The sequence below is a fragment of the Dermacentor silvarum genome, chromosome 8 (genome assembly GCF_013339745.2).
Source record: "Dermacentor silvarum isolate Dsil-2018 chromosome 8, BIME_Dsil_1.4, whole genome shotgun sequence".
Lineage (NCBI taxonomy): Eukaryota > Metazoa > Arthropoda > Arachnida > Ixodida > Ixodidae > Dermacentor > Dermacentor silvarum.
In genome coordinates, this window is record NC_051161.1 from 27,189,614 (window position 1) to 27,214,327 (window position 24,714).

At 45.5% G+C, this 24,714-nt stretch overlaps 1 protein-coding gene across 3 annotated transcripts in view; it reads right to left on the bottom strand.

The window, feature by feature from the left end:
- Window positions 1-24,714, bottom strand: part of LOC119460887 (suppressor of lurcher protein 1) — a 485,454-nt gene that overhangs the window by 310,852 nt on the left and 149,888 nt on the right. For all 3 annotated transcript variants that reach the window (XM_049655114.1, XM_049655115.1, XM_037722002.2), the window contains exon 3: window positions 2,933-3,108. In XM_049655114.1, the coding sequence (XP_049511071.1) occupies window positions 2,933-3,022 (90 nt within the window). In that variant the 5' untranslated portion in view covers window positions 3,023-3,108. The remainder of the gene's footprint in view (window positions 1-2,932; window positions 3,109-24,714) is intronic.

Consider the following 24,714-nt stretch of genomic DNA (forward strand, 5'->3'; position numbering starts at 1 on the left):
AAGTCTTCGTTGTAATAAAGTGAAGATAAAGCAATTACATAGATCAAAGAAATAGTAGGCAGCCCCGATGGCACGCAATACCAGCGTGCGGAAACTCGAAGAAAATCAATAATCATATTCTATTCCCTTCTTTTCTTAACTTTAATGTCGTAACGGGAAAAAAACTCAGAAAAAAAAACAGTACCGATGTGCAGAATAGAATGAAACTGCTTTATGACGTAAATAAGAGGAGAGAACGGTGGCTAAATAGAAGAAAGAATAATTGAATCTGAGAAGAATGTGAATGGCTCGTTCACGCAACGCAATCGCGAACCGTATTGTTTGGCGGGAAAAAGATGGAGGAGGGGAAGGTGGTGGCTCAATTTCAACAAGCAGGACAAGGGTGGCAGACAAGGAAGAAGTGTGAACAAAAGATGGAAATGAGGATAAGAACAAGATAAAATGGTGAGGAAAAGAAAGAGAATGGCACAGACCAGAACAAACTCGCCAGCTTGTGTTTTAATTTAGGACCAGTGGGCGCAGCACATCCTCCGCTTTTCTTTCCGCATACATTAGCTTTCAAGGCCCCGCTCGCCTCGGAAGCTTCGGCGCGCAGTCCTCCATTGCTGCTTTCACCAAGACTGGTTCTTTCAGTTCGCTTTTGGCCTCTTTCTTTGCTCGAATTTTGGTACTACACGGGAATTTTGTGTCTTCTGCATGCTTATCGTTGATTGCGCGTCTCCCTCTTGTATTATTTTCTTGTTTGTGGCTTCCTCCGTACTTGTGGCGCCAGAAATGTCATCCCCATCGTACGCTTTAACGAAATTACACGGTGCGAAATGACAAGGGAACGAATTCTCAGCGCGCTGAGAAGATGAATAGTTGCAACGTTACAAAGCTTTTTTTTTTGATAATTTTTTCATCACGACTTAGAAGAACGATGCAGTGACATGAAGGACAGTAATGGAGGTGACGTAGCAACAAAAAATAAAATAAGAAATAATAGTGCCTGTGAAGCTTCAGTAGGCGCTACAGATGATAACCAGCTTCGATGCGCTGCATTCGGTTTCCTTGACTTTCTTACTTTGTCAGTGTATCTACGAACAAGGTGAGCAAAAGTGCACATATTTTTTCCCCTAATCTTGCTCCTTTTGTCTTTCAATTCCTTTATTTCATCCTCGTCTGGTCATTCTCCACTGCTTTCATCCATCTATCTATCTATCTATCTATCTATCTATCTATCTATCTATCTATCTATCTATCTATCTATCTATCTATCTATCTATCTATCTATCTATCTATCTATCTATCTATCTATCTATCTATCTATCTATCTATCTATCTATCTATCTATCTATCTATCTATCTATCTATCTTCTCTTCTTTCTTTCTTCTTTCCTTCCATCCTTCTTCTTTCGTTCGTTTGTTACAAGTAAGTGATCGCAGCTGTAGTTCTTCAGTATGTTTGAAGCTGAAGCAAAAGGAAAATCTGGGGCTAACCGCTAATGGAGTGAAAGCCGTTTTTCTTCCAACAAATTTACAAGAAAATTTAAAAGAAACTAAACTTTGCAACCAGGGCTCAGTTCTTCATCCGCAACGTTCAATGAAGCACTGGGCATCTTTGCTTACCGTCTTCGTCCAAGAAACAGAATAAACGAAAAATCACAGTTGTAAGAGAATCTCGCCATAAGAGAATCGACATCCTACAGTGATATTGGCTAGATTTGCTGCATATTCAGAACGAAAATTCCAGAAGAATAGGGCAAACAATGATGCCAAGAATGAAAGAGAGAGATAGAGAGAGAAAGAGAGATAAATAAGATGGGAAAGGCAGGGAGGCTAATTGAAAGAGAGACCCCTGATTTGCTGCCCTGAACTGGCGAAGGGATAAATGGAAACAGAAGGAATTGCTTCGCTAGTTCAAGTGAAGTGCCTCACTTGAACTATTCGGACTTAAAAAAAAAAGTACCTTGTTACACAATTTGAGAAAAATCAGAGCAACGGCAAGGGCTAAATCTTATTTTAAATCTGTTAGAGTATAGAAAGCAGGGTAAAAGGAAAAATATATTTTTCTTTGTGTCACCTTCCTGAATGACGAACGTTTGCAAGTGTGGATTAAGCGTTACCTGTTTGGAACTGCAGTCTTAACGACTGTCGATGGTCAGACGCGGTGCTAGGAACCAGCTTACTTGTGATCTTTTAGCTTGCAGACGAAACTCGAATAAAACGCTGGCTGAATTTTTCTTTTTCAGTGTTTCCGCTGCTCACAACTTGTGTTAAGAAAATGCGCTGCGCCCCTCAGAACCCAGCATATATGAAGCAAGCAAGCGCCAGGAGAGCTTTGTAGGCCCTAAAGATGTGGCCCTTTTTCGAGCGTAACGTGATCCAGTGTCCTTCCCGCAGAACCCTTTTCTCAGCCTATGCGTATGCAACCGAATTCTGAAGCGTAGTAAGCGCCATCGCTCCAATAGAGAGTCAAGCAAGTGGACGCGGATGCATAATAGCCATGCGCAGAGAAGCCTTTTACTTCTGAATCGCTTGTCACAAGCCGTTAGGACGGCGTGCGTGCAGCTTTGAACCTGACACGTCTTTAATGCAGTTTCTGCTGTTTGGATTATTACGAGCGTTGCTATCACTGAGCGACTGTTCTCGTTCGGGCAGTTTATATCAAACAGAACAAAAATAGCAAAAGAACCATAAAAATAAGAGAAGCAGCATAATTCACGCATTTGCGCGTTCAATACAAAACAAAAAATAGAAAGAAAGAAAGGAAGAAAGAAAGAAGGAAAGAAAGGAAGAAAGAAAGAAAGAAAGAGATAGAGAAAGAAAGAAAGAAAAAGGAAGAAAGAAAGAAAGAAAGAAAGAAAGAAAGAAAGAAAGAAAGTAGGGGAAAGAAGAAACTAAGGAACAAACACGTCTGCTGGATCCCCGATAGCGAACTTAAGACACTGACCTTTTTCGCCGCGGCTCTCAGCAGGGCCATGTGTGGGTCTCGCCCTCCGGCGGCCGTGGTGGCCGGCAGCGCTGGCCTCGGGCCGGTCATCCGCGGCGAGCATGGGGCGACTCACGCCGTGCTGTCCTGGGACGCCCGCAAATGGCGACGACGGAGGAGGAGTCCTTGCCACGGGCCTGCGTGCCGGAAGAGAAAACGAAACTTAGGACCCGCGAGAACGTCCGCGCATTTAAAGGTGGGTTCGAATTCTGGCCAGCATGGAAGGAAGGCTCTACTTTGACTGCCAAGACCAAAGTTTCGAGTTTGACTAATGGAGCTCATTGGGAAGATGTCTCTGCAATCTTACGTCACCTCGCGTAGACAAGAAAAAAAATCTTTGTAAAAAAAGTACACGTTATCGCTGTATTTTGAGAGAGGGAGATAAACTTTATTTCTTAACGACTATAGTTCGAGTCGTCAGTGTCGGCGTCGAGCTCAGTCTCCGGTGGTGGTGATTCTACTGGTTTGGATCTATTGATGTGTTTGATATGGGCTACCAGCAGCGGACATAGTGCAGCGCGGATCTCTTGTGATGGAGTGGTCGAACTCTCCCAGGTGTAGGGAAGGAAGGGAGTTATGTTCGGTGTAATTTAAGACTGTATGTGCGGACGTACGAAAAACGTATTAGGTGCTTAAAAAAAAGAAAGAAAGAATCTGACAACGTTTTCTTGGCGCAGACGACCTTCCTGTCGAATTTACAAGCAATCTGCACAGCCGCCATCTTCTTTGGATAGCAAAGTTGTTGTCGATGTAACCGATGTTGTCTCCGCGAAACTTTCTTTTGCCAGCTTCGTCAGTATTGGAACGAGACATAAGATGGCCGCCGTCAGCTTAGCTGTCTGTTTAGAGATCCGCTGCGAGTATTGGAACGGAGCCTAAGTCATGGGATGAAAGAATAGATACAGTAAAGACTACGGTAGTACCTAATTGGCAAACGCCATTCCAACAGAGAAGACATTGGAGGCTCTAAAGAACACTGACTTATTATAAACGGCGTCGCGGATAGAACTACGCTTACGTCACTACCAATACAGGCCACTCGCGCTGTACTTAACCGGTTCCTATGAGCTTCGGCACACCAGCGATGACACAAAATGACATTCCAGCCACCACTGAAAGTTAAAAGGAAAGCAGTGAAAGCAAATAGGTCAGGAATAGCTAAATTTCTGTAAAACGCCAATGGGAAACGCAGTCAAAAATAAAAGGGAACACAGAACAGTCTGGAGAAGCCAGTCGGAGCATGAAGACATTTCTGTCAGAATATGGCTGGAATAAAAAAAAAACACAAAAAACAAACCAGAACTAAAAAGAGTAGCGGTAGGGCAGGGGCCGAGAACACGTACGCGCAAATTAACCAGCTCAAGGCAGGAAAAAACTGCCGTTAGAAACAAGGATGCAGATGCCTGATAATTTTGCCCGAGCGCTCACACAATCATCACTCCGCGTTAGCATTAAGCCGTCGTTAACCTATCGTATTCTTCCAGCCTGTATATACATTTCAGTATTTTACCCTGTAGTATGATAAACGGGGAAGCGTGACTCCCCCTTAAAAGAGCCTATAATAAGCTTCTTGCAACTTTCCATCTTCATGCAAGTAAGAATACACGGGGAAGTCATTATTAATCTTCTTCCAACAAGAACTACATGGTTTCCCTTAACTTGCGTCATGCCATGACGCGTTGTTGCCATGACGCAAGAAGCTGGCCTTTGCCAGATCTTAGCTGTTCTTTGCCAGCTAGCTACCTAGCTATGTTTTTTTTTCTTTTCTTATTTTTTTCTCTTTTTTAGCGCACGTTGTTGCAACGACGCAAGAAACGCGGAAGTGCAGGGATACGAATGGTTGTGAAGTCAGAAAAATAGGAAATAATCATTAGCTGACAGTAGGTAACTGGGCTATTTATGGTACTTCAAAATAAACTTTGCATAATGAATAAAGCAGCTGTTCCGGCTACTCCGAGTAAAATTAAAGGTTGGCTGCTTAAATAATATGGCATAGACCCCGCTAGCAGTAAAGAAATCGATGTAAAAAAAAAAAAAAACACCCCTCATGCACGACACACCGTTGAAACATAGCTACGGGAACCAATAATAGTGCGCAATTGACTTCTCCAAACATAGTGTTGACTCTGCGCATTATTGCCCTGATTCTGGGCTTATCACCGTACAGAGCACGAGAAACCAGTCTACTAGAAGGGACGTGCTGCGATTAATCAGAGAGAAAGGCAAACATCAGCCGTGCCTTTTACTAAGACCAGCTTGTAGGGAACGATTAATTACTGGTTCTTTTGTGCTGGAGCATTCGTGTCGCTGCATCATTGCGCATAACACCACAGGCTCCTTGCATCACCGCCTTTGCGTATGGACAAAGGAACACTAAAGAAAGTACAGCACTCATGATTTTGGCAATTTTGGAACGTAGCAAAACCAACCGTGCCATCTCATACTGCGTACATAGAGAAGAGAGAGAGAAAGAGAATTGAGGGAGGAAAGGCAGGGAGGTTAACCAGACTTTATCCAGTTTGCTACACTACACGTGGGGAGGGGATCGGGGGGGAGTGAAATAAAGAGAGAGAGAAGACATGGGTCTTGATCGCACTTTCAAATGCACTAAGCCAGGTGGAGCATATTTGAAGTCCGGCCCTCAAGTCGGTCGCCTTCAGTTACTGTAGAAGAGAGAGAGATGGTTATAAGGAAGGCAGGGATGTTAACCAGTCAAGAGTCCGGTTGGCTACATTACGCTGGGGGAATGCAGAAGGGGAAGAGAAAGAAGGGAGAGAGCGGGGCGTTAGGAGACGTGCACGGACTATGAGCAATGCATTCAGGAAACTAGATGATCGTCTTCTCAGTTACTGTAGAAGAGCTCGATTGGCTTTCTGGGCTGACGAGTTGTGAGGCCAGGCTCCCAAGACCTTTGCTTCGGTGAATGGCCTATCGTCCAGTCTGTTCAAGGCACACTGGAGAGTCTCGCGTTGTTTGTCGAAGATAGAACAGTGGCAGAGAAGATGATCGATGGTCTCTTCCCACTTGCACATAGCACACATGGGTGAGTCCGCCATTCCGATGCGATAGTACGTTGTAGGAGTTAGTGAAGGCTACTGCTACCCACAACCGATAGAGCAGTGTTGCTTCACGTCGTGAAACGGTCGTTGGTAATTGCAGTTTCAGTGAAGTGTCAAGGCTGTGTAATCGACTGTTACAGTTTAGCGGGGCATGCCAGTAACTCAACGTCATGATACGCGCGAGATTGCGAAGCTCTCTTGCCGCATCTACCCTCGATGAAGGTATAAGGAGTGTGGGTGCTCCCAACTGAGCACGTCGGGCAGCGTCATCGGCGAGGTGATTACCAACGATGCCACAATGCTCCGGCAGCCACTGATAGGTTATATCATCTCCTTGTTAAGAAACGCAATTGCAAATTTCGTTGATTTGGGACACCAGTTTGTCGTAATTTCCACGTCGTAAACTTCACACGCTTTGCAGGGCTGCTTTGATAGGCTGTTCTTTTTCAATGTATTGCACAGCAGCGCGAAGAGCGGCGAATTCGGAACCTGTAGAAGTCGTGACGTGCGAAGTCTAAAACTTGATGACTAAGGATAGACGTGGTGTAACAGTGGTGCCCGTCGAACGTTCCGAGACTGAACCGTTTGTGTAAACATGGATTGCGTTAGGGTACGAACTATGCAAAAGCTTCAATGTGATCTGCTTGAGAGGCATGTAGCTCAGGCTAGCCATCTTCGCAATTCCCGGAACAGTAAGGTACACAGGAGGCTTTGTCAGGCATCCTCAAAAAGATGCCGTTCTTGTTGCGGGTGAGTGTCTCAATGACATAGAGTGCTGTTTAGTCACAACGGATCTGGAAAATGCTGCCTGGGGTCTTTTTTCAGGCAAGCGAATGAGATGGGGGTCAGGAACTCTCGATATATGGCGTACATGCGCCCGAAGTGCATCGACAGCTGTATAAGTCGTTATTGTGCGGTCTCTCGCGATGGCAATTGTTGCTACGGTTGAAGCACATCGAGGTAGCCCCAGAAATGTTCGAAGGGCTAGGCCTTGAATGTTCTGTAGGACACGGATGTTAGTTATGTTAGCATTGACCAGAACTGGTGTGCTATATCGCAAGTATACTAGGAAGAGCGTCCTGCGCAGAGAAAAGGAACATTGTGCAGGGCGCCTGTGGTCACAGCCGTTGTAAAAGGCTACAGCCGAGTTCCAAGAGAGCTGAGTTAATGCTTTATGGATCAAGACGCAAGAGAATAAAGTCTCAAAAGAAAACATTCATTGTCGTTGAAAAAGAAGATATCAAAATGCACATACAAGCTACAACGCGTGGGTTTAGGCCATCGCAAGAAGAAAAACAATTCTTGGAGCCCCTCTATGCACGCATAGAATAAACATCACAGAACTTAGAAGGCTGTAGCGAATTCGTGGTGTTTGCCTATCAGCATCTCGCGCTGTTTTCTTTCCACTTAAACATGCTAGCGGCTCAAGGAATCTGTCGACCAAAGTGAGAGCAATTGAATAGAAAAGATACGGCACCAAGACCTGTTTTGAGTCAACAACAAGCTCAGGCAAAGACATGTTTTTCTTATGAACGTCGCGGGACCAAGCGGTCGCCATGGCGAACGCCAGAGCGCGAATGCAAGAAATGAGTCCAGCTAGAGAAAGAAACAGAAAAAAAAAACACGATAGCGAGCTTGAAGTCCCCCCTTTATTTTCCCCTTTTCTACAGCGGTGCTATCACAGTTGCAACGTGCCCGACATTTCTGCCTCTCTTAAAACGGCCGGGAGTACTTTGTTTATGTAATGTAAGAAGGTGCTAAATATTCGGCACTTCAATATCATGTCGGCGCTAAGCTCTGATTTGCCAATGTTTTCAAGATGATAACGCTGTAAGGCAGCCTCAATTCTGAAAGCATGCCTGCAGCCATTCCTTTCTAAAAGGGAAACTTTTCTTTGCAAACCTCGCCTGGTGCTGCAAACCGTGGGTGCTGCGGCGTGGATGTTCTCTAGCTGAATAGGCGAACCAATCACAGCGGAGTACGCGCGCGCCCGATGTCACCTCCGCTGGGTTCTTTGCACCACCACCAGATGGCGCTCGCCTCCGCGCATCCGCGGCAGCGGCGGCGGCGGCCGTGCGGGGAAAAAGAAAAATCCAACCAGAAAAACGCCAGGACGCCCCGCGATCGGTATGAAGCGCGCGTCTCGCGTTCGACAACTTGCTATGGGCTGTTTGCCCGCGCCTACTGCTTCGTCGGTGCGGGCGCTGAGTGCCAAGAGAGATGTGAACAGGCTTGCCGCTGTAAACAACGGGAGCACACAAACTCGTGTTTCGACTCTTTATGCACTCACACAAGGATTCGCTTTATGTAGATTCCTACTCGGATCTGCAGCTTGTTTTTTTTTTTCATTTTCATCCTCGTTCAGTTTCTTGTATAAATATTCACACGCCATCATTGAGAAGGTTTCTTTGTGCCGCATGGTTACTCGGCATCGTGTCCCGTCGCAAGAAGTAGGATTTCCGCCAAACGTGAAGTAAATTGGTAGCGATCGTCTCAAAAGCATGGCCGTGCCATGCTTTTAGAATGAATGATCTGTTGTATTCAGCCGCGAAAGACGTTGGCTAAAACAGCACATTCATTCATTCACTCATTCATTCATTTCAAAAAAGTCACAGGCCTGCGCGGCACGCGCCGCACAGTCACAGCGTAAGCTGGTGGAGCGGCTCAAGGCTAGCTCCAATTTGGGCACCCCGCACAACAGGGTCTTCGCGGCAGTCTGTTCGCCTCGTTTTGACGAGAACGATCTGAACTGTCCGCGCCCGACGTCGATGGCGAGCGGCGGCTTGTAATGCTCTCTCCACAGCAGTCTGCTGAGCCCGATCAAGCCTTACAACTACAACTTACATGTCAGGCGCGCCGCGTTTGCAGGCACCTTAACTAGATGGCGCCACCATACTGGCGGAGGCTCGGCAGGTCGGGAGCGCGTTGATTGCGCGACTCGTCTGAATCGCATATCGTCGTCTGCGCCTGCGGACGCTGCGTTCGCAGGCCTCTTACCTAGATGGCGCCACCATACTGGCGGAGGCTCGAGTCGTGTCACCCTGCGTTTGCCTTAGGGTATTATCCGCGGCCCGATAGCAAGCGCTTGCGTGGCTCCGTGGTAGAGTATCCGGCTCCCACGCAGTGGGCGCGGGTTCGACCCCGGCGAGAATAGTGTACTTTTTTCGCGTTTCCGGCGATAGCGGGTACGCGGGCGCCGGCGGCGGCATCATCGCGACCCGAAACGGCTATTGGACGTACCGTGCCCCAACACGTAGGCCCGATACGGTGCGTTGAATCTGAAGCTAGCAAAAGGAAGAATAAAAACTAATAAAAAGAAATAAATGAGAAGGAGAAAATAGACCCACATAAGTAAGTGCGCCGAATTAGTTTCACAGACGTAGACTACAGGAATACGCATAAATTCGGAAAGGAACAGGAGGTACGCCGTAGGTACATAAAGAGCGCTGTGCGCCGATAAACTGGTAAAAAAGTACGTTATAGATAGACGGTGATCGGTGCAGTAATTTTGGGGGGGAAGGAAGCTTAAAGATGCTTCTCCTTTAGCTCATTCTATTTGGGCTTCCAACAAGAACAAAATATGATTTAGTCCGTCTTTAATATATCTCATTGTGTTTGATCCTGCGAGGCCTCATTATGATCCCAGTATTAACCCTCGTGGTTTAAAGACCAATCGTGCTACCACCTACGCAGTGCAGAATACCCGAACGCATGTTGCCTGAATAATACGCCACAAAGTGTTCGTAGCATCTCCTTTACAGTAATCACTTTCAAAGGTCTAGAGCTAATGGTCTCAAAGGTCCACCAGATGCCTCGGAGAAACACGTACTTCCGAGATCACTTCATGCCTGTCCTATTATGCCGAAAGAATGGTCGACGATGACCTTCAAAGATCCAGGGTTTTCCGAAACGATTAATTGGGGAGCCATTCCAAATGCAGATCACAGCCGGCTCCTTAGTGAAAGAACCAAGCTTTAAGGTTTTCCATCGCAGAAACACTGCGACGGACGCGAGCGTGCTGACTTCAACGTCGGGGAATGATTAGGCTTTTCTGAGAAATTATATTCCCTCTGCCAAATGGCATATAAATTAATCACTTTGCCGACTCAATATATCAGTCACTTTCCTTCACTAGAAAAATTGCCTACGGTGGCTTCATAGCTTGTAGTCATAATGGAGGATTGACAGCCAGGCGCGCGCGTACGCGCATTTTTCTCGTCACAATCGACATCGAAAGGACGAATATTTAGGAAGCTGAGTTGTACGCTCTTGCGTTGTCGGGACGCAATACGAGATTCGTCGGCATCGCAGCGCCCTCTATTTCCAGACTTGCCGTAATCAAGCATCAAGGTAAAGCATCCGTCAACGCGTTTCTGATCGTTATTGATTCCTGCTTATTTCATCAGCTCTGTCTTTCTGCTCCACGACTGCTATACGCTCCTTCTCAGACGTCCACGCAATGTAAATTTCCGTAGGAAAAGTAAAATTATCTCACCCTTACAGTCTACTACGGGTTATTCCATGCCAAACTACCCATCCCAAAGCTCGACCCTCCCTGACTTCTTTTAAAAAATTGCGGGTATTTATTAGGTGTCAAGAAATGCATTCCCAAGATATTTTGTGCGACAAAAAGTTGTTTGTGCCCGAGCGTCCTTTGAACTGTACGTTGATGATCAAAACGTGATGTAAAAGAAAAAGTATAACAAACAAATTCCAATTTTTTAAAAATTGCATATTTCTTCTGAATACCTTAGACAGATTGCACTTTACTGTGCATTCGCTTATGGAGGCACCAACTTTATTTTTAATACATTGAAAATGCGGGCTAGAAATGGTCAATTTTGGGTATATCTGAGATTTTTCAAATAAATAGCTTAGACTTATTTGTAGTTATGGCGTTAACTAATGCTGACAGTTTCGTGCAACGTCGCAGCAGTTAGAAAAAAAAACGGAAAGAAGAAAGAACTGGTGGCACTTCAGTCTTGCCCATCTCCGTGTCTTTTAACCACTTCCGAATGTCCATGGATAAGTTCTGTTCTGAGAAATAAGCGTTGTGGTTTCAGTAAAATGTATAACTACTCCCGATAAGAAACAAAACTTGACATGCGATAGCAAGGCGCGCGTTGGAGAAATCGATCCGATGTAGTTACTTTGCGGTATTCCTCACTGAACGTGACTTTCAGACATTAAACCTTTCAGGGTTCTGGATCGTGAAAGCATCAGGTCAGAGTAGAAAGCAAGAGAAAGGACGGGGCTTATATAAAAGGAGCTGTCGACAACTGTTGCGCCCACTAGTCCAGAACGTATTGAAAAAAATACAGAACAAAATTAAAAGGAAAAAATATAACACAACACTAAGGGCATTTCAAAACGAACGACAAAACTGACATTGTAGTTTTTTGTAGATGCTTGACAGAAAATGAGACTCCTAGATAAGCAACAATTTCATTTGAGCTTCAAGAAAGTGTGGAGGTCACCAGCTGGAAGAAATGTGCGCTTTCAACCTCGCGCAGTGTGCAACAAATAAAGTTCATCGCCAAAACATATAGACGTGTAATCCCAGACATGCTTAGGCTCACCTCGATTCTTGCGGCTCCTTAACATGTGGCAGCAAATGCTAGTTGGCAGCATATGCAATTGTCTCGCCCCTTAATGAGATCAATTCAATTCTGTTCAAATTTTACCGATGCCAAATCACACGTCCACGAGATATAGTTCACTCAAGGATGTTCAATATTTTTCAGTGGCCATAGAAAGCCACAAAAACGATGTTCCAATACCAAAATGCAAAAAGAAGAAGAAAAAAACATATCAGTGCTTGATTGCATACATGTTGTGCCTCTTCTCATGCATGTCAACTTTTTAAAAATATTTTGCCTCTTTCCTCCATAATTATCTCTCATTTTCTCCCCGTGTTTAAAGTAATCCTCTTGAGAAAGTTAAGTGTTAGCCTCCCTGCCTTCCCTTATTCTGCTTTCTCTTTCACACCCGCTCTCTAGTTGCTTGTATAATTAATTGGTTTCACGTTCGAAACAAGGCAACAAGCAAGAGCAAACAGAAAGAAGAAAAAAGAGTTGTAGCTTCGTCTATGATGCGAAGCAGTGACGCAATAGGTGTCGTAATATTATGCGCAGTAACTCTTTCAGTGCTTCGTCGGGCATAAAATGGAGCAAACATTCGTAGGTGTGCGCAGGCAATATGCTTACGAGAAGAAAACTTTCTTTAATCACGACTCTAGTGCATGTCGTCTTCTTTTGGGGACCTGGTAGAAGAGTGGCGAGACACGGGTACTTCTTTATGACAGCAAATATTGCGGAAAAAAAAAAGCCAGTCAACTTGCTAAGTTGCATTTCTTCTTTCTATTTGTTATCGTGTCCTTCGTTTCTTTCGCCTATATTCTTTGAGCGCGGTGCTGGTTTATCGATCGGCTGTTTAGTAATGTGGTACTAACGGAAACAAACAGTAATATCGAATCACAGTGGTCACAGCTTTTCAAGCACCGCATATATTGTATCGAGCGATATATGTTTGACGTCACGTGAAGGAACAGACTTCAATGTAAAAGGAAAGAAGACAAATACGAATAATAGAATAACACGAAACGGGGCTGCGCTCCAGCCCTCCGACGACCCCCGAATTTGCGTGGTCTCAGATATATATGCACCTGTCGTGCTTTCTCTGTTTATATACAAGTGCGACCTCGACCTCGATTAGGAAACCGTCAAACAGAGGTTTAGTTGTCAGCTTTGTATTTTCAATCTACCGCACATTTGTCGCTTGCCTGCGCGCATGGTAACGCAATGCTGCTAAACTATGCCTAGTAAACTAGCCACCAGGCATAAGATCGCGACGCGTTGTAAACGCGCGCAAAAATTTCGCAAATGCGTGCCCCCGGCGACGAAAGAAAAGACAGGATCGGTCATGCGGCAAAGCCTATATTTCAGGATGCCGGCACGAAAGAGAGGCGCGCGAGAGCGCAGTGCTGGCGACGAAACAAAGAGAATGGCCCACGGAGGAAAACAGCGCCGGGTCAGAGTGTTGGCACGGATGCGCGGAATGCTCCTCTCATCCCAAATGCCAGGCACAGTCGTTGGCGCATCGCAGGGACCGAGGGTACGCGATGCTCACGGCTTCTGCCCCTGGCATTGTCCGCGGTGCGGCCGGCGGAAAACAATGTGCGCCGGGGGACATCACGTGCAGCGGACGTGACCGCGCCCCCGAATCCGGGGATCAGTAAGGCCTAGCTGCCCTCCCGGCAAAGTTGAGGGGTGAGGCAAAAAGAAATGATCATAATAGTAAAGACGAGGGGCCAGATTCGCAAAGCTTTTCTTTCGTAAGTTCGCTCTGCCATTGGCTAAGCGCCTTCGCCAATGATATGTCTGGCATCCGGATTGGCTAAAATTCATTCTGAGAAAAAATTCTAGCTTAAGAAGTTTTTCTGAATTCGGGCCGAGGTGTCCAGAAGCAAGGAAATCAAATCAGCGGACGCAAGTCGCGTGACGCGCGGACAAGCCGGTAGCTGTCGAGGGCGGCGTGAATGCTTTCGAACTAAGGACGCAGACGAAGAGTTTCGCCGGACGCTTCGCATATTTGAATGGCAGCGGGTCTATCGATTGATTGAGATGAAAATAAATCGATAAGCTGTCCTGCTTTGTTGGTTACGGCTATCTCCTTCTCACTCGGTTATTAGATAATGTAAGATTAAAATTGACAAAATATATACTTTTTTTTTGGAATGAATAATACTTGACACAAACAGAAGAAAATGTAGCGACGATAACGGTGGAAGTGTCGCTCGAAATGTTTCTGTTGCAAAAAAAGCCCGCGGATGCGGAGGCATACATAATTATGTTTCACGCAGACGCACAGATGAGGGACTCAAAATTACGCACGGTGCCTTACACTTAATATTTATGAGATTTACCACTTCCGAGAACCATTGAAGTGCTATCGTTGCTTTGTAATCCACTGATTTTGTTTTACGCAGCTAAAAACTGCTTTTGTTACACGTAACTATAGGAACATGTTTTACATTTCGAAACAGTCAGCTTGGAAACCTTCATCCTCTGACGCACTGGAAGATATATGCACAAAGTTTCTCATCGCGTTACATGTGGCTTTTCAAAACGCCGCTAAAGTTAGCTTACAAAGTGAAAGCGTTCATATAAATATAGTATTGGGCACCCTTTTAGACGTATTTCGTTTTTCAGTCTCTAAGTCAAACCTAGTAAATCAGGATGTGTGGAGTCACACCGGTGCTGCTATAGCTCGCGTTTTGCTGCTCGAACTCTCAACGGTCACTGAATAGGCTCGTTGATAGCGGTCAATTTCGATGTAGTCGATTCTTCTTTGTTTAATAACTGCAGACAAATGGGAACGCGAATTAGTTGAAGGCATTCCGGGATTTCAACGGTCATTGGTTTCAGTGACCGCTAAAGAAAGAGAATAAAATAAGAGACGAAAGCGTAACCACTGTAACCGTCCAGTATAGGCTACTCTGCACTGGGGTAAGGGAAAAGTGCGCTTTTAGAAAAACGCACTATAATGTTTTTAAAGACACTCAGGCTAACGTCGGCTGGTATGAGGGTCCAATAATTTTGTTGTCCGTAAGGGGACGGTTGTGAAGCCTGTCGAACGTGGTGCAGAGCACTTTTTTTTTTCGCTTTTTTTTGTGCACCGAAACGAGGAAGAGACGACTGCGTCCCTTCTGGCTGTTTAAAGCGCGCACATAACATGGGTGCCGTAAATTGGTGGTGTCATTAGACCTTAATTACTTTTGTAAGCGTGCGCTATAGTGACGTAGTTCAGTTACAGCTTTTGACAGGTAGTCCATGGGAATCATAGACTCCCTCCCTCCCCCCCACCCCCCCCCCCAAAAAAAATAAAAATAAAAAGAACAGAAATGCTGTTGAGCTATATAAACATGAAATGGCATGGCTCTAGGAAGCGAGAACAGCTAGTTGTGTCTTGTTTGCATCTTTCAGCCTTGTCGCAACTAGTCGGGTGCAACCAGGGATATTGAGCCACCGCCGCGTTTCTCTATTAAGCGCGGCCGAGCGCTGTCAGGATACGGCTAGAGCTGCTGTCGCCGCCACGTCGCAGTGGGAAAGTGAACACGACAGCTCGTTGAGCTGGAGGCGCCAGCTGCATTGGCGTCTCTTCGGTCGGAGCAGGAGCGGCATCTAAAGGGAGGCGCGTTTGCTACGCTGCGTTCTCGGTCGGACAGCTGTCGTGCACCACGGCGACACATCCCGCTGCGGTAACAGAACCACTGTAGTAAATAGAAGATAGCGAGAGGCAAGAAGGTTAACCAGAAGCACGTTCGTTTTGCCGCGCTGCGCTGAGGGAAGGAGATAAAGGGGTGAAAAGAAAGACGGGGAGAGAAACCCTTGCGTTCTAGGACGCCCCTCAACTCAACACTCCAACTCGACTCAATGATGATGATGATAATAATTTGTTGGACTCCCCTTTGAAACGGGGCGGCGACTAACAGTTACCAAGACTGCTTGAGGATAATTAGGTAGCCGCTTATCGTTCTAGCATCCTGCCTGCATTTCTTTAACGTTTTCTCTCATCCTTAAAACATCTATATCTACCTTGCACGGTTACCTTTGTCCGCAACGGATCCTGTCCTATCCATCTCCTGCCTGTTTTTTTTTCTACTAATACCCAAAGCGTCTCTTGCGTATCTCGACTGCTGACCAGTTAGTGCTTCCATTCGCTTCAAATGTCTGCGCTCCTGGAACGTGCACGCTACCTACGAGTCTCGCTGGGTGAATATACCTTCGCGTTCCATCAAAAATCAGGAGTTGCCTCCTGATTTTTGCTGCAGCAGACGCATGCCTCATTCTGTTTCGAACGTTTGCTTCAGTGTACTTTTGTCCTTAGTCAACCAGCTCGGGCCTCAAATAGCAAACACTGCCCTTTGTGTTATCGTACGGATTTACCTTTCTAGTTTCTTTCTTGCGGTTCTTGTAAATCTCCATGGTCTGTTTTGCTTGCACCCTTTGCATCCAATTTACGGTTTGTGTTTCACTCGCTTTCTTTTTTTTTACTTGCACACACACACACACACACACACACACACACAAAAAAAAAACTGAACTGAAAAACTGAAATCGACTAAATAACAAAGTTTCACTAATTAAGTGTTTAACTAAACACCTTTTGGCACATATTGCAATCTACAAGTTCTAACCGGGGAGTTCACAAGGCGGATCCACTTGGCACCAATTCTCAGGATGACACCAGTTTCGAGATAATAGTTCCAGAACTTTGGGGAGAAATGCATTGGCGTTTTGTTAAGAAAGTAAGTGGAACCACAGTGAATTTTGACCGCAAGTTTGACTGTGCATATCTCGTAAATGGTGTCATCCACACAATTATTTTCAAGTGGATATGCCTTGTTGTGTCACCTGCTAGACTTTTTAAATTGCAATATGTGCCATAATGTAATTATATTTAGTTCAAAACTTAATTAGTAATTTTTATTGAGTAGTCGATCATACATTTGATTTTTTTTGTGCAAGTAATGTCCGCCTCTTGGAGTAGACCTGCTCATAAACTAGAACTGTGCTATCTGCCACAGACAATTTAAAAATTTTTGAGAGCATTCGCTGAAACACTCTACATGAGCACTTGCGACGCACTGAACAACGAACCCTTCCGTACGTACTGTGAACATCCTGCCAACTTTCAACCCCCCTCTTCCTTCCCCAGTGACATGTAGCCAACCAGGGTCAAGCTGGTTAACATTCCTGCCTTTCTCCATTCACTTATCTCTCCCTGTCTCTTTGGCTTGACTCATATATTAGGCCATGGGACACATAATTTGCTGGAGCGCGTCTGATAAACCGAAGTCAGACGTAAGTTTTCCCCTTCGGTCATGGAGCTGTCGTAAACGCTTGGGAGAAGAAACCGTGAAAACGTTCGCTCGCAAAATCGATAAGCGGGGCGCCACCCTCTTCCTAATCCTTTGTGTTCGTATATTCCTCACAAGAAAGAGAGAGAGAAAGAACAACAACAGAAAAAAAAAAACGATTTCGGTTTGGACACACAACGTCAGACCGCGTTCTTCACGCTGCCTTCACCGCTAGCCATGGCTGTTGCAAGGGGAAGCGGGACTTCTACGGCAGCCTTAGAGCAATCGACGTTTTACGGGTTGCCAGCTTGCCGAGACAGCTATGCACACAGCAGAAGGGCAGAGAAAAATGTGTAGGGAGGAACGGGCACGGGTAATGGCGAGTGAGGGGTAGGGAAAGGTTTCAAGGGCGGCTGCAGCACGTTGTTCGGAAACACTCCGCCGATGCTTCCCTGGTCAACAGACAGAACAAGCAGGGTACCACGTAATATTTTCGCCGGCTTGCACGTTTTGGACACCCGTTTACTTTTCATACAACAGAGACCCCTCTTCACAGATCTCCAATACGCGTCTCTCGTTCCAACATCCCGGTCACTTTTCGCCTTCTCTGAGTTATATATGCTGAGTTGCTGGCTAGAACATAAAGGTTCAGGCCGACCTGTGAGTGTTGCTTTTTTTTCTTAAACCAAATTCATTATTGTTCTCTGTATCTCGCTTCTATTTGGTTGCTTTCTCTCCTGCCAGGACTTCGCATCAGGAAAGGACAGTCTACGTGAGAGGGGAGCCCCATTGAGGTTAGAATGGGGCAAGGCGCTGTTTTGATACTGTTAATATCATCGAAGCCCTTCTAAGTCCGAACGTGGCTACCCCCAAATTTTATACATCCCAGTCAAACACTCAACGATACAGAACTTCTCCGGCTTCTAGGGCTGTCCGAATGGGATATTCCGTTGCACTCTGCGTTTCTTTCGCCTGTCGTCACCTTCTCCATTGTCGTTTATTCTCTCTCTGGTATCGTTGTTTCACGCTTTGGAGCGCGACATTTTCTTTGGCCTTTCCCATTTACGTGTCTCCTGAACCAGTTATTTCCCGTGCTCTTGAAGTCGCACTGAACATGAGAAAATATTTCAGCGCTTGCAATTTCTGACGTGATCTATTGCGCAGGCTTTGAGAAATGGACCCCGCTGTGTGCGTTCTGTATTGGCGCTTGCCTTATATATGTTCCAGACGAACGTCGACGCGTTCGGTTTACAATATCGAGGCTTCACACCCTTTGGAATTCACGTCGACACTTCGGTATTGATGTGCACTTTTTAACTTCACACCGTTTCATGCTGCTCGTGTTTATGAGTTGAGCTAGTTAATCAAAACGAAGGCGCCCTTCCTACTACAAAGTTTTTTTTTCTTTCTTTTTTAAGCGAACAGCCTTCTTTAGTTCTTTCACCCGTTTTTGTCGTGGCAGATTGGTTGTTTGTGGTGCATGGGGCTTGGTGATCCGTAATTTGGTGGTGGTCGGACTTACACCGCTGATACAAAAGCGCCGGAGACAGGAGCCCGCTGTCACTCAACCGAGCTGCCAGACGCGTTCGTCACCAAAGTCCAACTACGAAAGCTTCTTGAGATGCACGTGCTGCCTGTCGCACAGAGCCGTGGGGCAGCCGAAGGTTTGTATGCTCTGGTGGAGCCCTCGCCGAGGACCGTCATCTTCTCCCGCCACCCTGTCGTCGTCGAGAGAGTGGCGGTCTCGTTTAAAAGATACCAACCAATATGCTAATCTAGAAAGTTCTAGTAGCGAAAACGTGCGCACAATATCGTGCCCACACACAAAGAAAAAGCTCGGCTCTTATACTGGCAGTTTTGGTCTTACTCAGAATTTTCACCATCTATAGCTTACTGCAACTTGTGAGAAAAAAGAAAGTATTGCTTCGCACCAATTATCGCGCTCTATGACAACAATAACAGCAAAATTACATAGAGGTGCGAGTTACAATGTCGCTTAGCATTGCGAAGGAAGCAGCAGCAGCACATTTACTTTTTTACTATTGCGAAGAGAAACACCGCTAACAGACATTGCCTGATTTCAATTACGTTCGTTACATCCCCTCTCAAATCCAGTCTATGAACATTTAGTAAATTAAGAGCATGGATCTCGAAAGTTTGAGGCCTGTTCTCTTTATACTACAGTGGCCTGAGTATCGTCAGTCACAGCGTATTTCTAAACGAAACTCATACAGCAGAACATCCTAGCTAAATTCGTTTAGGTTCTCATTAGGAAGATGGCTTTGCCACAAGTATACCCTTTCAAAGGAGAAGTGCGCTTTAAAGAGTTCCTGTACCCACCAGTGATGCAGCAATTATTTTCAGATTAGTTCATTAGGCGTGTGGTTCCGACAATGTTACTTTTTCTGTTTTTTTTTCATTCTAAGGGCCACCATTTATCGAAACCACTGCACCGGTATCGCGTAGTCACGGCTCGCCCTGGGATGAATTATGCTTTAGAAATCTTCTCAATAAGGTGAATATCGTTGGAAAGAACACTTCTTATTGCAGGAGGACATTTCAAGAGAACGTTGTGTAAACAATAAGATGCTCTGTGGCTTCAGTGCGCTTTTATTGTTTCAAGATGAAAACACTCAAATTTGTGTCATCTAACTATGATACGCGTTCATGCAAAATTTAAAAAAATATATAATAAACAAAATATCCACACCCTCCTTTAAATTTCTCTTTCTTTTTAACATGTCAGCTTGCTCGCTTTTCCACTTGCACGTGATGGCCGATTTCGCTGGCTACCAATTCGCAACGCGAACTCTACGCCACCTACTTATCAGACTCATACTTTTACTCTAGCTTTCATTGGTTCCATCGCTCTAGGCAGAAACAAAGCAGATCGAAGAAAAGCGCATAGGGAGGTGAATTGAGGCCGGGGGCGGCCTCGCAAAAGAAACAGAGGCGACGACTGTCGGCGGCCTCAATCAACCACCGTCAGCAGCCAGTTTCCGGTACGCCGCAATCATTCTTCTTCTTCCGAGTAACATTGGCATCTACCGATAGAAGCGACAGGTTCGAAGCAGCACGCACTTTGCTGGCTGCACGTCTGGGCGCTCTCCGTGCAGCGACGCGAACGCTTTAAGTACGTGTCTCACTACGAAAAAACTACACTTGCTTCTTCCGTTCTGTTGCACCGAACTACGTTCTTCGCAAAGATGCCACTGAGATTAGGGAACGTAACTAGTTCCCTTGTTTCCTGGCATAATGCGGGCACGATAACACGACGTCGAAGCCAGCCGTGTACTTTACATCCGATTGCGTTAGTTAGAGTTTCGTCCTGAGAAAGTGCCCTCGTTGGGTTGCCTGCGAACATTGAGATTAACAACGTTACTAGTTTAGTTGGGTGGGGGCTACTGGTTGTCGTCTGCCTTCCGCGCACCCGGCTCCTGCGATATCGAGGATCACGGATGCAGATCGCGGAGTGCAGGGAGAATCGTAACGAGAAAAATTGGTCGTTGCATACAAGGCGTGCACAGTCAGTGCGCACTGCTCGCAACTATGTTCGCGACGCAAAGTAGATAAGACACGAGCGGCTGCTTTCGTCGAGCACGCATTTACGGATCCATTTGTATTCCGGCAGTCAATGAGAGGAGCTGTTCTCTCTTGGTTCCGCCTGCCAGATACGCGGAGCATAAACGAAAACAATAAAGCAAAAATAGATAACGCAGATAAGAATGAAATTGGACGTGGTGATTGCGCGCTGAACAAACGGTCCGGGAGGAAATGCCGAAGCGTGGTGCGAACACGAGGGAATAAGACTTGCCGCCAGACGAGAAGAAAGATGAGCAATAAGCTGGATTGCCTATGCATATGTCAGCGACTGCTTCTTGAATATTACATGTTGACGTGGCTGTTCGCTTGGACGGAAAGATCGCCGAATTGCATGTTAAGCTAAGCTTGTAACTCTCTTCCTGGGCCATTGCCTTCCTCCGGAAGGCATTTACTGAGTCGAAAAATCAGCGATGCAGCGAATTAAGAAAATCTAGTCATTAGTCTCGTTGAAAAATTCTTCCAATTCGCAATAGCGTAGAGACAAAAAAGAAAAAAAAAGAAGAAATTACGGCAGAACTCATCTCACGATCCCTGTCATCGGTAATGCGATTAGCATTCAAGTAACGTAGCAACACACTGTATTGCTGAAGTCACGTTTATTTAAAATGTGTAGTGGTCATTCTGACACTTTCGTTGCTTGGGCTGCACGCGACCTAATGGCTGTACGGTGTCGACTGACCTTGCTATGACATTCGCTTGCCAATGTCGCCGATGAGCACGACGGCAAGACGACGACTGTATTACGACTGCATAATGCCGACAATGGAATGACAAAGAAGGAACGACGTCGATGGAAATACAAAGGAGGTATACCGACGTACGACGACATGACGACAAGCGGGACGAGTTTTTTGCAGCCGGCGGCTGAGATGTGTTCTCGCCTTAAGAGTGTTTTGTATGTAGAGTCGGTGGTGCGTCAGAAGAACACGTGAAAACTTTGATAATCTAAACTAAAAGCACGCCGTACGTGCATACTGACTCATGTTGTGACTTTTTTTTTATTGATATGACATAAGGAGATGTTGACGCACAAATAAGGCGCCGGCCATTCCTTAGCTCTTGAATGGGTGTAACCTACAACATACAGGGTTCAAGATTACATGTCAAACAACCTTCTCATACAAGCACCCGAGCATAAAAAAGATACTTGTCAAACAACGTTTTCAGACTAACACTACAACGGCTATGGCATAATACTTCTCCGCTTTCATGGCACAAAAAGAAACCAAGGGATATCTTGCAAGCTGTATTGAAACTGGCCCAGTTTTAAGAAAAGATGTTTCGTTCGTAAATGCTCCTCACCATTGGCTGGCAGCCGTCACTAATAATATGTCCAGTATTCCGATTGGCCGGTACCCGTTCTTAAGAACACATTTAACGTAACAAGTTATTTGTGAATACGGGACATGCTTTTCAACAACTCTGTAAAGAAACGGTTTAAATTAGACAAAAGCTCACTCTTGAAAAAAAAAGTACATAGCCTGAATAAGCCATACAGCGTTTCGAATTTGTCACGAAGTCTCAATCAAATCGCAAGTCGGAGGCCTCCGGAGCGAAGCCTCTCAGGCCAAACCCTAATCCCCAAAGAGGATCCAAAATATCTTAAGCCCACCCATTGGAGAAGCCACACACAAAGCTATAACGGTACGACCGAGAAGATAGCTCAGTGAAGCTTAACTGAGCTTGCGGCTCTCTCGACTTCAATGTTATAACTGCCCTGCCACTTGTTCAATACACTTTCTCGAATCGTTCCGCAAGACGAACCTCATAGATACCACCGTGACAAAAAAAAAAAAAAAAAAAAAAAAAAACAAAAAACAGGACACTAGACTAATGAAGGATCAGCCTTTGGGAAAAGCCCGTTCGGTAGTTTCTCTTTTGCAAGGGCTTTGGAGGAAATCTAACGCTCCGTTTTCTGATGCTCGCCAAGCTCTCTTCGAAGAGAGCCCACTGTTGCACGCGTGGCGTGTCCACGTTCGCAATTCCATCGGGGCCATCTTACTCGCCGTCCCTCAGTGAAGCTCCACGTTTCTAAACTTTTTTTCGAATAATACTCGTTCTTTGCCGAACGGCTCAACAGTCCCTCGCACTTTTCCTTCGGTCCTTTTCGCGAGCTGGGCAGAATACGAATAAAAAAAGAAAAAAGAAGAGAGGGACAGGAAAAAAAAAACCTTCCGTGATTTATGAAACCATTCTTGAGCGAACTCGAGGTAAAGGGAGAAAAAAAGAGCTATCCCTTCGTACTCAGTTCTTCTCCGTGTTTCTATTGTACCTAGATTTTTTTTATATATTTCGCAGCCTTAAAGGGATTATTTTCTTCGCTGACACAGAAACCCCGCCATAGTTGGCACTAAGAAACGTGCACCGTTGCGAGAGCTCGAAGGCGTGTTGAAGCCGCTGTTACTGCGTAGCCGTTACGGCAGTATTCTACTTTGGCAGCGTTTTATGCTTCAGCGCACTAACCTATCAGAACACAGGAAACCACCGGGCACTATCTGTTGAACCGTCGTCTGCTCACTGTTGTACAAAGCAGACGGCGTTCTCTAAAATGCGTGTTGTACGTAAGAGTATTGTGCACCGCTCCACGAACTCTCTTGAGAAGTCGACGCGACCACTAGTAGGAATAGTGAGTGCTGCGCGGTTTTTCGTTAGGTATCGCATATACAGCGCTTGACTTTTATATCTTTAGATATATAATGGAGAGAACGCAGAGGAATAAACGAATGGTTTTGGGTCATCCGTGTGCCAGCAACGTATCGCTGGCCAAAGGAAGAACGAAGGCTCCTGGAAATCAGTGCTATTTCGTCGCTGTATTCAACACCCAGCTTGAAGTTCCTCGCTGTATTAAACCTAACGTTAATTCGTCTATGCAGCTCTTCCACCGTCGTCTTGTACATTGCGCGCTTCCCTTTCTTGCGTCATCTTGTTTTTGTCAGGATTCATTTCTTAATTAGATTCGAGGACTCTATTAGCGAAGGAAATATTTCACGTTGCTTTGATTTGTTCTGTAATTACGAGTAGCCGGAAAAGGCCTCGTTCGTTTGAACCTGTTGCGCTGCAGAAATGCAAACTTTTTTTTTCTGCGCTGTGCTTTCCTTGCTTTAGTGCTTTTTTTTCTTTTTTTTTTCGCAGGAAATGTCGGTATCTGAGCTGATGCTGATTGAATTGCGAAACAAAAATCAACAACGCGCGCTTATATGTTTACGAATCGGCGTATAGCTTAGCCGACGTATTCAGGGAAGTGTATTCAATTATAGATGAGCAATGATTATTGTTAGTTTATTTTGCTTCAGCTGACGCTAGACCTGTAAATACCAAGTCACCACTCATAATAAAGGAGAATAAAAACAGGATGTGACGTGATAACCATCTCTTCGCCGGCGGAGGAGATTACGTGCGCAGGGGCCGAAGTGCTGAATGAACACTACGTGCGAAACAAATGGTTTCAGCGAATGCCACAGGTTTATCGCATCATTTCTGATAATAATCAAGAATGAACACTCTCCCTTTCTCCCAGTTCCATTCAAACTTAAAGCCAGTGATTGCTGCATTTGCGCCTTTCTGTAAACTGACAAAACTCGATAGACTGCCGGTTAGTAATTCAAAAAATCAATGTGGCAGCCTTTTCCAAGACACTTCTTTCTTTACAGAACATCAGCCAAGAAAAGATCACCGCAGATATCTCAGACAGTTTCGTAGCACACTGCGCGGGAGCTCAATCACGCTTATCGTCCGCTTTCATTTCCGCTATCTTTTGCGCTTCCAGTACATGAACCACACACTTATCTCAGCAGCAGGGCATAGGACTACCGGCTCTTGGCTCGGGCAGGCAAGGAACATAGCGACCGTTCTTTAGCCTGAGTCGCTTCGTCTCCTTCCACGGGTTAGCGCGCTTAGTGGGGCTTGGTCACGGCACAAAACACTTGGAACGTAGCATGAGAAATGTCTGCGTACGCAGCAAGGGGAGTGCTCTTACCCCAGTACTTATTTAACTAAACTCGGTGATTAAGTCAGATTTACTGTTCAACTTATCCCCAACTGTTAAAAATGGGAGAAGGCTTAAGCTTCGCTCTTACCCCAGTACTTATTTAACTAAACTCGGTGATTAAGTCAGATTTACTGTTCAACTTATCCCCAACTGTTAAAAATTGGAGAAGGCTTAAGCTTCGCCTTTAAGAGGGGAACGCGATAGCGTTATCGGGCCCCGTTCGCATCGCATT